General features: G+C 49.6%; 1 protein-coding gene across 1 annotated transcript in view; it reads left to right on the top strand.

Moving 5' to 3' along the window:
• Positions 1 to 3,959: 3,959 nt before the first annotated feature.
• INSR (insulin receptor) overlaps positions 3,960 to 13,474 on the top strand; it is a gene marked incomplete at its 5' end in the record, with an annotated part of 19,727 nt that continues 10,212 nt past the window's right edge. The window contains 8 exons of the mRNA XM_027906325.1: positions 3,960 to 4,275; positions 5,797 to 5,942; positions 6,487 to 6,631; positions 6,887 to 7,101; positions 8,974 to 9,100; positions 9,645 to 9,895; positions 10,580 to 10,747; positions 11,438 to 11,639. Coding sequence (XP_027762126.1) covers positions 3,960 to 4,275; positions 5,797 to 5,942; positions 6,487 to 6,631; positions 6,887 to 7,101; positions 8,974 to 9,100; positions 9,645 to 9,895; positions 10,580 to 10,747; positions 11,438 to 11,639 — 1,570 coding nt within the window. The remainder of the gene's footprint in view (positions 4,276 to 5,796; positions 5,943 to 6,486; positions 6,632 to 6,886; positions 7,102 to 8,973; positions 9,101 to 9,644; positions 9,896 to 10,579; positions 10,748 to 11,437; positions 11,640 to 13,474) is intronic.

Genomic DNA, 13,474 nt, shown 5'->3' with positions numbered 1-13,474 from the left:
GGTTGGTTGGTTGGTTGGATGCCTCCCTGCGCAGGCAGCAAATGCATTGGCTGAGGTTGAGGGCGGTTCTCCTGCCGCAGTTGTTTTCTGTCCTGGATTTCGTTGGATCCGGAGCCTCCCGACTGCCTCGTCTGCAATCAGAATGCAGCTTTGTGGAACTCGGGGTAGACGGGATAGACGGGGGGGTTTTGCTCCTTTTCTGCTGCATCGTAGAAAGATCAGGTTGATCCACAACAAATCGGTCCCCAAAACCATGTGGGAAGCATCTTGACTTTCCTGCGTGTGGTTTAGAATTTATCCTTTAATGAACTGTCTTTCATCACACCCAAACCACCATCCCGGTGAATGCTGGCTCAGCTTACCCAGGGCGCTGCTATTTTGGACTTGGTGATGATCCTTGAGGGTCCCTCCCGACTCAGAATATTTTGTGATTCTCCTGCGATTTCTATTTAAACCCACCCAGTGGCAGAGAATCCCAAAGGAACAGCAAAACTCAGCCTGAGTGATCTTTTTTTTCCCCCCCTCTTTTTCGGACAGTTCACTGTTTTGGTAGCAAAGACCTAACCCGAAATATTTTTAGTCTTACTTCAGTATTCAGGCAAACTGTTCATTAGCTGAGCAGCTTAATGCTTAATTGACTTGACTGTTAAACATGGATCTGCTGGTTACCTGGGTTGGCTCAGGAATATGTTTACGGTATCAGTGTGTTTTGTTTCCACCTGGAGCACAGGGAAGTGGTGGAACATGGGAGCAATCCAGAGAGGTAGAAATTCCTTTGTGCTGACTCCACTGCCTCCTGTCCCCCCCCAGCTGGGCCTCAGCAGCGCGAAGAAATGTCCCTCTCAGAATCCCTAATCAGAAAGGTTTGGAAAATGCATTGTTCCCTCGGTCTTGGGAGCCACGTTAGCAGAGAGTTAAATATTTATTCACCCCTGGAACAACAGGTTTGAACCTCTTGTGTCTCAGCTCCGTTTCTCCCCCCAGTCCAGGGCGGGTTATTTAGGAATCAGGCTGCTTGTCAGCTTTGGGACGGGGATTTTAACCCTCCAGTTCTTCCAGATCTGCTGCCGAGGTGTTGTGGCTGTGCTGCTCAGCCTTGCTCTGGTGCTGGTGCTGAAGCCCTTGTTCCTGCAGCAGCTTTTGTGGCTTGGTGTGGTGGCTTCTGCCCCTTCCCTGTAGGAGTTGTTCCCTTGTCTCTCACAGGGGTTTATGGAGTTCCTTTCTGACTTGGCCAACACAAACCTATTCGGTGTCGTCCTGCCGTGACAGCACAACGTGGCAGCAAAAAAACCCCCCCAAAACCCGCCATCTGACCTGTCTGAGTCACAAAACCTGTAGTATTAGTTATAAAAAGCCCCAGTGAAGATACTCTGGAGAGGTTTTACACGACTTCAGATGCTCCCTGACATGCAGACTCTGATAATGTCACGCCGACATCTGTTCGGGGATCTTGGGTAATGAGGATTTGCACAAAATAGTGATTGACAATTTCTGGTCTTGAGTGCTTAATGGAAAAAAAAAAAAAAGCCGTTGCCTTGGGTGCTTTGCTTTCTTTGAGCTGTCTTTGAGGCATCAAAAGCCCGTGGAACAGGAAAGAGAGAAACGTTAAGAATGGTTTAAAAATAGTTCAATTGTACCTTCTGAGAACCTTTGGAGTGGGGACTCGAAGCAGTTTCTGCCCTGTGAATATTCACAGCTGAGCTCAAAATGTGTAAATAAGCAGAGGGCTTTGAAGATTAGTTTCCATAACAAATTAAATAAAAATATTGTGTGGCAGAATGTTAAGTAGGTGCCATGTGTCACCGGGTGCTTTGCATGAGGGCCGGCTTTTCCCACTTCCCCATCTGCTCCGCTGGCTCCTTGGGAAACAAGGGCTGTCTTTTGAAGAGTTTTAAACTTTTGTAGTTCTGAAGACCCAGGAAAATATCCATTCCTGCTTGCATTTCCCTGTTTGCTTCCCAGCTGGATGCTGTTCCCGCTCCAGGGAGGTACCACACAGTGTAAGAGTCCTTGTAGGGCATCTCTGGGTCAGGGGAGAAACAGCCCAGGCATTCCCCCCCCACCCATAAACCTTAGTTTAGACTGGAATTAGTGTGATAATGTTTGAACTGAATTCTGGAATTTTCTATTGCCGGTATTTCAAATAAACTGTTGCTGGACAGTGCTCATCTATGGCCTGGTAAGGAATATATAACCATTTAAAACATCCCTGTGGAACCATTTTAAAAGACCACGTAGAACCATTTAAAACAAGCTTCTCATTTTATATTAAGTCTGATGCAAGGTGTCATCTGCAAGTTGCTGCTATTTGGCTGTTGCGTTTCAGTCAGTTGCTATTTGTGACAGGTTCACAGAACGTTGCTAGAAAACGGCAAAAAGTTGGTCAGCACGAAGGAAAATGAATTTGTTAATGAATAAATTGTGAGGGATGCACAGAGAAAACACCTGCAGTGAGTGACTGACGTGGAAGCAGTAAGATATTTGAGATTAAATTGTCCTTGAGGTAGAATTTCAGCTTTGTCCATTTCGTGTGTTTCCTCAGGCTGGAACAAACCAGTGGTTGCTCATCTTTACTACCTCATCTACTGCTGCTTATTCCAAGAATGGCATTAACAGCTTTACCACATTTAATTCTGCAATCCCCCTAACGTGGGGCGGAGGGGGATTTTCCTCCTAACCACAGCTGGGGATTGGATCATCCCAACACACACTGGGGATCCCACATGCTGCTGCTTTGGCCGAATAAAACTGCGCCGTGTTCCCTGACTGCTCCGCTCCCGCGTGTGAACCAGAAATTAAAGATAACACCTCACCCCTGAATGCTGGGGGGGGGCTGGGGCCTCCCCAGATGGAGCTTTGACACTGAGCACTGGACACAAAGCCTGGGGAATCTCGGGGCAGGTGGTTTTAATTCAGGATTTGTCTCTGTATCCCCTCAGTGAGGCAGGAAGGGCATCAGGAGCTGTTCAGACAGAAGGCTCTGGTTTGGCGAGAGCACGGTGGTGTCTCGATCTGCGTCCTGGCAATTCCCAGCTGTGTCCCAGAGGCCATGGGGATAAATCCAGGCCCACGTCCCCCACGTCAGGCCCTTCCTCTTGCTGTATCAAAGCTGGGCTTGGCATCGGTTCTTGCTCCCCGAGTGCTGATTGCAGCTTTGTTCCGTCCCTCCCGACGTGAAGTTCTGGATTGAGCAGTTGGATTTAATCGGTTCAGCCTTGTTTGAACCGCGAAGACTCTGAAGGTGCTGAGGGGCAGGACTGACCTTCCCTCAGGAGCTTCCCTGGCTCTGCTCGGTGTTACTCGTGGTGTTTGCTCTGGGCTGCTCTGCTGGTTTCTGGTTCAGAGCCCAAACTGCTCGTTAAAGGTACCGTGGGGCTCTAAGTGATGGGTAATTAAGAAGTAAACCATAAAAATCTCAAGCAGTAACACTCATGGGTGCCCTTCTTTATGGAGCTGTTGAGAGAGTCACCGAAGAGCTCGTGTTGGTCCAGGGCATCCAGCAAAACATTGATGGGATGAGGGAGAAATGGGAAAAAACCCCTGATAAAGCTGAAGGGTTGTGTTAAAAGGATTGTTGGACATGTGTTATTCACAGCATTACTGTGGGAGACTTAAAATTCTCAAACTAAGAAACAGGAACTTTGTGGCTGAAACTGTCCCAGGCTGGGAGTCTGATCACTCCAGAGCTTCAGAAATAGTGTTGGGGTCACCAGACCTCTCCTGGAGCCTCACAGCACCCAACTGAGGGGAAAGGAAACTCACTTGTCTCTCTTTGAAGATGAGCAGTAATGAGTTGTGAGGGTGAACAATAACACTCCTGAAAAACATGATTAAACTGTGGGAATTCCCACTGAAAAGCGGAGTGGTCGCCTCATCGAAAGGGAAGATGCCAGAGGAAGCAGGACCAGGGCTGGCTCGTTCCGTGACTCTCACCCGCCTCTGCTGTTTTCTCCCCCCAGTTTGTCCAGCTGCCTGCAAGTCCCAGGGCTGCACCTCGGACGGGCAGTGCTGCCACAGCGAGTGCCTCGGGGACTGCACGGAGCCCAACGACCCCGAGAAGTGCGTGGCCTGTCGCAACTTCTACCTGGAAGGGAGGTGCGTGGACAACTGCCCCCCTGGGTACTACCGCTTCGAGGGCTGGCGCTGCGTGACCTTCAGCTTCTGCCAGGAGCTGCACAACAAGTGCAAGAACGCCCGGGAGTCGGGGTGTCACGTCATCCACAACAACGAGTGCGTCCACGAGTGCCCCTCGGGGTACATCATGAACTCCAGCAAGTGAGTACATGCTCTGCAGGTGAAGGATCCTCCGTGCTGGGGGGGTTTTGGGGGGGCTGTGCCTCCCTCTCGCTCGGACGTGGGGTTTGCGTTCTCTGTGGACGCCGGGAAAAGTTTCTGGCTTCGGAGCATCCGTGACGATCACCTGGGTGGTCTGCTTTAACATGATTTACAAACTAATGCCTTGCTAATTCAGTCCATTAAAAGCAGGCAGGTCTAACCTTAACCGTGTGCTGGGAGTTTATTCTTCCCGTGGCCTCCCTCGTTTGAGAAAGGGGCAAAAAGGGAGATAAGGGAGAGAGGACAAGGAAGAGGAGCATCCTCAGATTGGGAGGGTCTTTCTGGGGGAGGAGGGAGGTGGGCAGTGGAGAGGCTTTAGCAGCCCTGTTTCCCTTCCCTCTAGAGCAGCCTCAGGCCAGAAAGCTGGGCTGGAAAACAGGGAGAGGCTGTGGCTGGAAAGCACAACAGGGAGAGGTCGTGGCTAATGAAAAGAGCGCAGCGTCCTTTGAGTGCATCGTTCTCAGAATATCTGTTCCTCGTCCCTGTAATTACTTTCATTGAGCAGGTTCAAGCTGTGCCAGACATAAATGCACAATGTAACAAACAAGTGTAGCATGAATCAAAGCAGGGAACAGCCATTCTGTCCATTCCCAGGGTTTTTCGACAAAGGAATTAAATAATTTATGCTGCTGAGCTGTTTATCACTGAAAACTGTTGTTTTTCCCATAATACCATTATATATTGTGATGAGTCAGATTTCCTATGAATGTTGGTAGCTTTGTGCTCCCATGTATTTGCCCCTGCCATGTGTAATAAATTTCGGGGAATTCACTCTTAACAGGACTTTTTATGCCATTTCCTGTTTTGCTTTTCAGAAGAACAAACAAGTAGCCCCAAAGTAGCTCTCCTGGTTGTGTAACAGCACCATGGCCTCTCCTGTGCTGTTCCAGGCTGCTGCCAGTGGGACCTCACAGCTCTGTTCCCTGCTTTTCCTCGAGCATTTCTTTCTCTGAACGAGTCGGGAACACATGTTTGTGGGGGTGTGACCAGGGCAAGTGACGAGCTCGCAGTATTTCCCCGGAGCACAAAGCACATGCTTGCCTTTTGGAAGGCAACTTTATGTGCAGTCCTCAATCAGAGGATTCCCAGATGAGGGGCCAGCTCATTAATTACCCGTTTGGTTCACGATCTTGGGGTGAACACTGGGTTTGCTGGTCTTGGGACCCTCGGTATGTAGAGCACTGAGCAGCGCTGTGGTGAACCGGCTCCTCAGCATAACCAAAATCACTTTGTTCTGGTTTCTGCCATGCAGGGAGAAAGGGAGTAATTTACATTTGAAGCGTGGAAATGACAATTTTAAGGAGTGATTTTCAGGGCCAGGTTGGACAAAGGGCTTGGAGCAGCCCGGTCCGGTGAATCCCGTGGCGTTCCTGCCAGGACACCGCTGCTTTTGGGGATTGCTGGGGGGTGACCATTCCATGTTAAGCATCGCCCCTGCATCCCAACTGTCCTGTTTTGCAGCCTGCACTGCACGCCCTGTGCGGGGCCCTGTCCCAAGGTGTGTGACTTTGGGAAGGAGAAGACGATCGACTCGGTGACGTCGGCGCAGGAGCTGCGGGGCTGCACGGTGGTCAATGGCAGCCTGGTCATAAATATCCGGGGAGGAAGTAAGTGCTTCATGTGGGTGAGGAGGGGCCAGGGCAGGGAATGTGAGCCCAGCCCTGAGCTGGGGCTGTTCTGGTGACCAGCACTCAAGGGAATGGCCTGGAGTTGTGTCAGGGGAGGTTGAGGTTGGATATTAGAAAAAATTTCTTCCCCCAGAGGGTGGTTGGCACTGCCCAGGCTCCCCAGGGCAGTGGGCACGGCCCCAAGGGTGCCAGAGCTCCAGGAGCGTTTGGATGATGCTCTCAGGCACAGGGTGTGACTCTTGAGGTGTCCTGTGCACAGCCAGGAGTTGGACTGGATGATCCCTTCTAGCTCAGTCTATTCTGGGTTTCTCTTTTGCTTTACCACCCTGAATCTTGGAGGGATTCAGAGGAATAACCACCAAGCAAAGGCTCTTGAAGGTTATTTGGGTTTTTTGTACTAAATGAATTTTGTAAAGTCTCACGAATTAACATAAACCAGTTCTGTTTAATGTGTTTGGGTTCTGATATCGGTTTTTCTCTCAGTGATATCAGAGAACTAATCCCAATATTTTTGTCTCCTTAGATAACATAGCAGCTGAGCTGGAAGCAAATCTTGGCTTGATAGAAGAAATCTCAGGTTACCTCAAAATTCGCCGCTCTTATGCCTTGGTTTCTCTTTCTTTCTTTCGGAAGCTCCATCTGATTAGAGGAGAAACACTTGAAGCTGGGTGAGTTCTCTCAAAAGTCACTGTGTGTTTGAATGCTTTGAAGTGCAAGGGAGTGCCAGTGCTATCAGACTGATAGCATTTGCGTCGGGAAACAATTCCTAAGTTATTTTTAAACACTCCTCTGCCCACGGATTGTGCCCTACCAGGGGAGACAGTTTGCATTCCCTTTTCTTTGGTGTCTGGGTCAGTGCATGAGGAAGAAAGAGTTTCCAGTGGATCCCCTCCCAACCCGTGTTTTCGTTCTCCTTCTTTCAGCAATTACTCATTTTATGCCTTGGACAACCAGAATCTCCGCCAGCTCTGGGACTGGAGCAAACACAATCTCAGCATTGCACGAGGCAAACTCTTCTTCCACTACAACCCCAAGCTGTGCTTGTCAGAAATCCACAAGATGGAAGAGATCTCCGGGACTAAGGGGCGTCAGGAGAGGAACGACATAGCCCTGAAGACCAACGGGGATCAGGCCTCGTGTAAGAGTCTCAGGACGCAGCAAGTCCTGCCTCAGTTCCATCCTCACACTCCTGTTTCCCTCAGCCTGGCCCTTGATGTTGGTCCAGGGATTAAATAGTCACAACCTCCTTTTTCCCATGTCGTGAGGAGATGGTGGGCACAGGGAATAAAGGTGGGAGAAACAGGATTTCCACCCATCCCTGGAGCCGTGTGAGGGAATCGCCCTGGCAACAGTCAGGAAAATTTTCCCAGTGGTTTTTGCTGTGCTTCTCAGAGGTTTTTAAGCTGATGGCTTTCTTCAGCAGCAGCGATGAAGCAGTGCCTGTGTCAGCGTGGTTAAGGCACTGAAGTTGTGCTCCTGAAGATGTAGTTTTGAAGACACTTATTTTGGCAGCTGTGCCGCCGTAAATGCTCCCCTTCTGCACCCCCAACCCTGCTGTTTGTTCCCTTTCTGTGCCACACAAACCCCTTTCCCTGTTTGTGCCAGTAAAACACTTACAGGCCTGTGTGGGGGTAGAAAATACCCAGCTTTGTTGTTAGCTGGTGGCATCTGCTCTGTTTCATTACTCACCTGCACATAAGAACAGGAGCACACACAGGTTGACATGAGATGCTTAAGCAGGTATTGGCAGCCAAAAGCCCAGCATTAATTAAACTGTGGTTTCAGATCCTTGCCCACACCCTGCAGTGCAGTTTGGATCATCCTTTGGGTGCTCTGCCCCTCTGCTTTTGGGGGACAGCACTGCTAAAGGTCCCTTCCAACCCAAACCATTTGGTGGTTCTGTGATCCCCCCAGTCCTGCTGCAGCTGTTTGTGAACAGGCTTCAAAAGCGAAGATCTTGCAGTTGACTGACTCAGTTTGCTGCTCTGCTTTTCCACATGTAGGCACATGCAGCAATGCCAGCACAGTGGGAGAAGGGAATGCAATGGCTGTGACCTGAAAACTGGCAGTGCCCGTGAAAAACACACCCAGAGCCACGTCCTCGGGGGCACCACAGCTCCAGCCCAGGCAGAGAGGGAAGGAGTACAAGGAATTATCTGTCTGTAAAGTTCATCTCCTCCCATGAGACACCAAAAAGCTCTTCCCACATGGGGGATGAACCTGGGTTTGGAGTTCAGGCCCACTCCTGGGCTGGGGTTTGGTTTGAAGGCAGCTGGAGGAGACAGTTGTGTTCCTCTTTGCCAGCTTTGCCCCTCCTCTGCTGAGCTGGTGTCTGTGCCACCCCCACCTCAAACCACAGCTTGCCAGGGTGTTTGGCTTTTTGTTTGTTTTTACAGTTCAAGTTTAGTTTTCACATTGGCAGCATCCTGTTTACTAAAAAAAAAAAAAAAAAAAAAAGATTAAAAAAAAGCCCTTATTTGTTCTAAGTTGTGGTGCCAGTGAAATGAATGTTCTAACTCCCTTTGCAGCTACTGCAGGAATAGCAAATCCAGTCAGAGCCACAGTTTGTCCTTCTTGGGCTGCTGGGACAAACCTCCTGCAAACACCCTCCTGTTTGCAAAGGGACCAAACTGCTCCTGGGCAAGGCTGGGAAATCATGTGCTTCGTTTTTGTGCACACCCCATTACTGGGGCCAGCTGTGCAGGTCATCATAAATTGTAAAAATACGTTGCATTTAGAGTTCCCCTCTTTTTAGAATTTAGTTCAGCTCATCTACAGAGTCATTTTCATAAAATCACAGCAAAATTTAAGCTGGCAGGAGCCTTAGGAGGGCATCTGTTCCAACCCTGACTTAAGGTAGGAAGAGCATTGAAGTAAGATAAGCTTTTGATAAGCAGCTCTTCTCAGTGCCAGCATTCTCATATTTTATCTTACACCTCTCAGATAATAAAAATCCCAGCCCTTATTTTTTAGCATCAACAAATTCATTGTGGCTTCTCATTTGTCTCAGGTGAAAACGAGTTGCTGAAATTTTCTTACATCAGGACTTCTCACGACAAGATCCTGCTGAAGTGGGAGCCCTACTGGCCTCCTGATTTCCGAGATCTGCTGGGATTTATGCTGTTCTACAAGGAAGCGTGAGTGAACCCCCCTTAGACCACAAACTCCTGGCCATGCTGGGCTCCCACAGTCAGCAGTTGGCCTTGAAGGGTGGATAATAAACCTGTTGTAGGCAAAGCTGTTTAATCTCTGATTGTCTGGCTCCAACACTTCAGTTCCCTTCTGTAATTATTCATTAAGATCCCTGACTTACCGAGTCAAAAATTCCTCATCTAAGAACAATCCAAACGTGAGTTCTTCCAATTCTTCCAGCCACAAAGTTTATCATCTCGCCACCACCTCCATGGGATGTTGAGGGTTTTATTCCCTTTGAGGTGGGAAGGGTTGTTTTAGAAGCTGATTTGCATAAAGCTGGAAATAATGATCCTGGATTTAGTTGTTGGGGATCATGTGTGGCACAGGACCTGCCCTTTGATGCTTCACTTTCAGAATAAATAGAATGAGAGAATTAATACTTTCTCCAGAGAGTAAAGAATGGTAACTTTCAGTGATGTCCTTAGAACTGTTGTTTTTAAAAGATGAGTGAGGATTCTGTTAATTTGAGCCTCTTCTGTCCCAAAGTCCGTACCAAAACGTGACGGAGTTCGACGGCCAGGACGCCTGTGGGTCAAACAGCTGGACAGTTGTGGATGTTGACCCACCCCCACGGTCCAACGAGCCCAAAGCCCAGGCCCAGCCAGGCTGGCTCCTGAGGGGCCTGAAGCCCTGGACACAATATGCCGTGTTTGTGAAAACCCTGGTCACCTTCTCCGACGAGCGACGCACGTACGGGGCAAAGAGCGAGATCATCTACATCCAGACCAACGCCACGGGTCAGCACCAGCACAGGGATGCTGCTTTGCAAGGGGGAAAAGAGGTCTAAATAAGAAGAGGGGCAGCCACTGATCTCTGCTCTGTGGTGACAGGACCCCAGGATGTGGCCTGGAGTTGTGGCAGAGGGGGTTTAGGTTGGATATTAGGAAAAGGTTGTTCTCCCAGAGGGTGGTGGGCACTGAACAGGGCAGTGGGCACGGCCCCAAGGCTGCCAGGGCTCATGAAGTGTTTGGATGATCCTCTCAGGCACAGGGTGTGACTCTTGGGGATGGTTCTATGCAGGGCCAGGAGTTGGACTGGATGATCTTTGTGGGTCCCATCCGACTGTAAATAATCTTCTGATAGTCCCACACCCATGAAACTTTCATTGCTGCTGTACTTTGGTAGGAAGGGATTCCTAAACCAATGGAAGGGTGTGGGATTCCCTGCACAGGGAGACTGTGCCAGGTGTGCTCTCTTCTACCCAGCCCACGTGGCCACGTGTAGGAATCAGTAAGGCTGGAAAAGACCTCTGGGATCATCAAGTGCAGCCTTTGGGAGCCTGAGCGTTGTGGTGTTTCTGCTGCAGGAATGGAGAATGGTTGATTCCCATAGGGATGGCAACTTGCCTGTGCTTGTCCCCCATCCTGTCACCCCCTGGCAGGGCAGTGCAGTGACCTGTGTCTCTTTGCCCACCCACGCAGTCCCGTCGGTGCCGTTGGATCCGATATCCGTTTCCAACTCTTCATCCCAAATCATCCTGAAGTGGAAGCCGCCCTCGGAGCCCAACGGGAACATCACACACTACCTGGTGTACTGGCAGCAGCAGGCAGAGGACAGTGAGCTTTATGAACTTGATTACTGCTTGAAAGGTGAGTGGCTGCTCCTCTCTCTGGGCCTTTCCTTCAGTCTCTCTCAGAATTCCCTGGAGTTTTTGCCTTGGAGATGCTCTGGGGGCCCAATTCTGCTGTTTCCAAGAGTGTTGTTCAAGAAACAGGCTGAGATGCAGCTGTGTCCTCCCCCTGTTCATTATACATTAGGTGCTACTGCCAAGGTATGTGCAAAAGGTCTCCAAAAACATTTCTTACACAGTAATCAGATTGGTTTTTTTTTTCCTTTTGGGATCTCCCTGCTGCCCTCGTTCTTTCTAAACTGAGTTACAAGTTTAACAGCAGCTGTGGAGATGGTAAAGTGAAAAATTTCAGTGCTTCTGTTGCTCAGGGCCAGGTTAATTTTTGAAGGTGTCTTGTGCCTGGTTTGGGATTCCTCGAGAACACAGAGTTTCACTGAGGACTCCCAAATTCTCACCTGCTGCCCTGTGTTACCTAAACTGGGATGGACTGGGATAGAACTCACAGACTGCAGCAGCACCTGAGCTTTGTTTCAAAAGAGATTTTTGAGTCAAAGGCTTGTCAGAAAAGAGGGAACTGCTCAGCCCTGGGTGTGAAAGCTCAGGATGCCCAAACGTGCCGTGAGTCCCGTGCACACTGGGTTGGGTTCTTTGTAGGGTCAAACACCTGCCAAGTCAAGCACAGGTGACACCAAAACTCTTTTGTCCACAGGATTAAAACTTCCCTCAAGGACGTGGTCTCCTCCTTTTGAATCTGAAGACCCTCAGAAGTACAACCAGAGTGAAAACGAGGATGTCAGTGGGGAATGTTGTTCCTGCCCCAAGACAGACTCCCAGATCCAGAAGGAGCTGGAGGAATCTGCTTTCCGCAAGACATTTGAGAACTACCTTCACAACGAGGTTTTTGTGCCCAGGTAGGAACACCAGACGGTGCCCAGGTGGTCAGGGGGAGGGAAATGTGATTATTAAACACAATTATTAGGCTGGTTGTGGTCACGCTGCCAGTGTCTGGGCTTCCATGAGCCTGTCTAGTCCAGCTGGAATGGTGACAGCTGCTCACCTACACTGATGTCTCTGCAAATTGGGAAGATCCTGCTTTAATTTCCTGTCTCTGAATCCTCCTTAGCTTGGGAATAAAGTGAGAATCCTTAACAAACAGCTGGATGCCTGCAGCTCGTTGAAACTCGGATGATGCCAAAAATAGCGATTTTTTTATTTCTATCAAAAAATGTTGCGGTCAAGTTTTTCATTGAGTTGAAAAGAAAGGAAAAGGGCAGTTTATGAGGCCGCAGCCTCGTCCCTCAGTGTGGTATTTGTGGTCTTCCTTGCACTTAGTGTGGGAAATACCTCCAATACCATGAGGAATGTGAGTGCTGTGGGTGGTGAATGTCCTGTTTTGAGTGGCACACACAGTGTCACATTAGGTGGTGTTGAATGTCTTCACACTTCATATGCAGCTCAGGGAGGAAGTGCTGGGGAAGCGGGTCAGAATCTGGGATGATTTACCCTCTTCCCTGTCATGCATTTTGCGCTCTAAATTTATTCTCAGCTTGCCGAGCCCTGAGCTAACAAACCTTTATTTGCAGCTCCTTGGCAAAAGCTGCGTCCCTGCAGTGAACATTTTCCTTTTGGAAGGCACTGAGTGCGTTGCTGGGGTGTTCCCTGGGAGGCTGCTCTGGGGCAGAGTCCCTCCTTTTGCCACTCCCTGGCTGTTGGTGCCCATCAGGACAAGTTTCACTGGGCCAGAGGATGCCAGGACAGGTTGTATTCCGAGGCAGAGGAGCCATGTGCAAGAGCCAACCTCCTCCTGATGCAGGCAGACGATTCTGACAATCTGATTTCTTTTTTATTTCCTTTTTTTTTTTTCCCCCCCAATTTTATCGTGCAGCCAGCCCAGGATGCTTCTCAGGCCAGTTTCTGGGGTATGTATTTTAGGAAGAAACCAATCCACCAGGATGTGCCACCCTGTCAGCCTGCTAAGGAACAAATCTCCACATCCCTAGGCTTGGCTGATCCTTTAAAACAAGCTCTTTTGCTGTTATAAGTCCATGGTCAAGATACCTCCCTGCTTGTCTTCCCTGGCAGCTCCAGGCTGTTGTCACGTAAAATCAGAATTATTTTTCCTGTGGATACTTTGCTATCACCTGCTCTCAAAGCCTGGCAATGAGTGGGGTTTACCTAAAGTGCTTTTTTTGTGGCTCCTGAGAGTTCACTGACCTCTCTCGAGGTGCTGTGTGGCCTCTCCTGGAGAGGAGAAACCTGCCAGTCACGGGAGGAATGCGAGGGATGAGGCCAGCAGGGAATATGAGATGGCAGAGGGGGCAGAATCAGAGCAGTTTCTCCCTGATGCCTTGTCTCCTTGTTTTCCATGTGCCATTCCTCTCCTCCTGTCCTCCTCCCAGCCATCTGATCCCCATGTGCAGGATCCTGGACGTGGCTCTGCCCTGCTCTGCTCAGTCCAGGGCTGATCTCACCCTTCTGGAAATCAGAGGCTGTTCCTTCCCCCCGTGCACATTTATTCCCAGGATTTCCTATCAGTGCTGTGGGTCAGTTTGCTCTGGCACTGACAAGGCAAAGCAGAGATTTGGGGATGTTTCTGGCAGAGCTGGCAGGTGTCTTCACCCCAGCTTGCTCTGTGACCTGCCTTTGGAGCTGAGCAAAGGGGGCCATCAGAAGCTGGTGCTTTGTTCCTTCTGTCCCGTTTTATTTGCTCTTATTTTGGGAGACTTTTGTGCAGGTTGGATGGTTG

The sequence above is a fragment of the Empidonax traillii genome, unplaced genomic scaffold, assembly GCF_003031625.1.
Source record: "Empidonax traillii isolate 1590-97213 ecotype Southwest subspecies unplaced genomic scaffold, ASM303162v1 scaffold1276:size275569, whole genome shotgun sequence".
NCBI lineage: Eukaryota > Metazoa > Chordata > Aves > Passeriformes > Tyrannidae > Empidonax > Empidonax traillii.
Note: the sequence above shows the minus strand (reverse complement) of the source record. Positions and strands in the feature narration are given on the sequence as shown.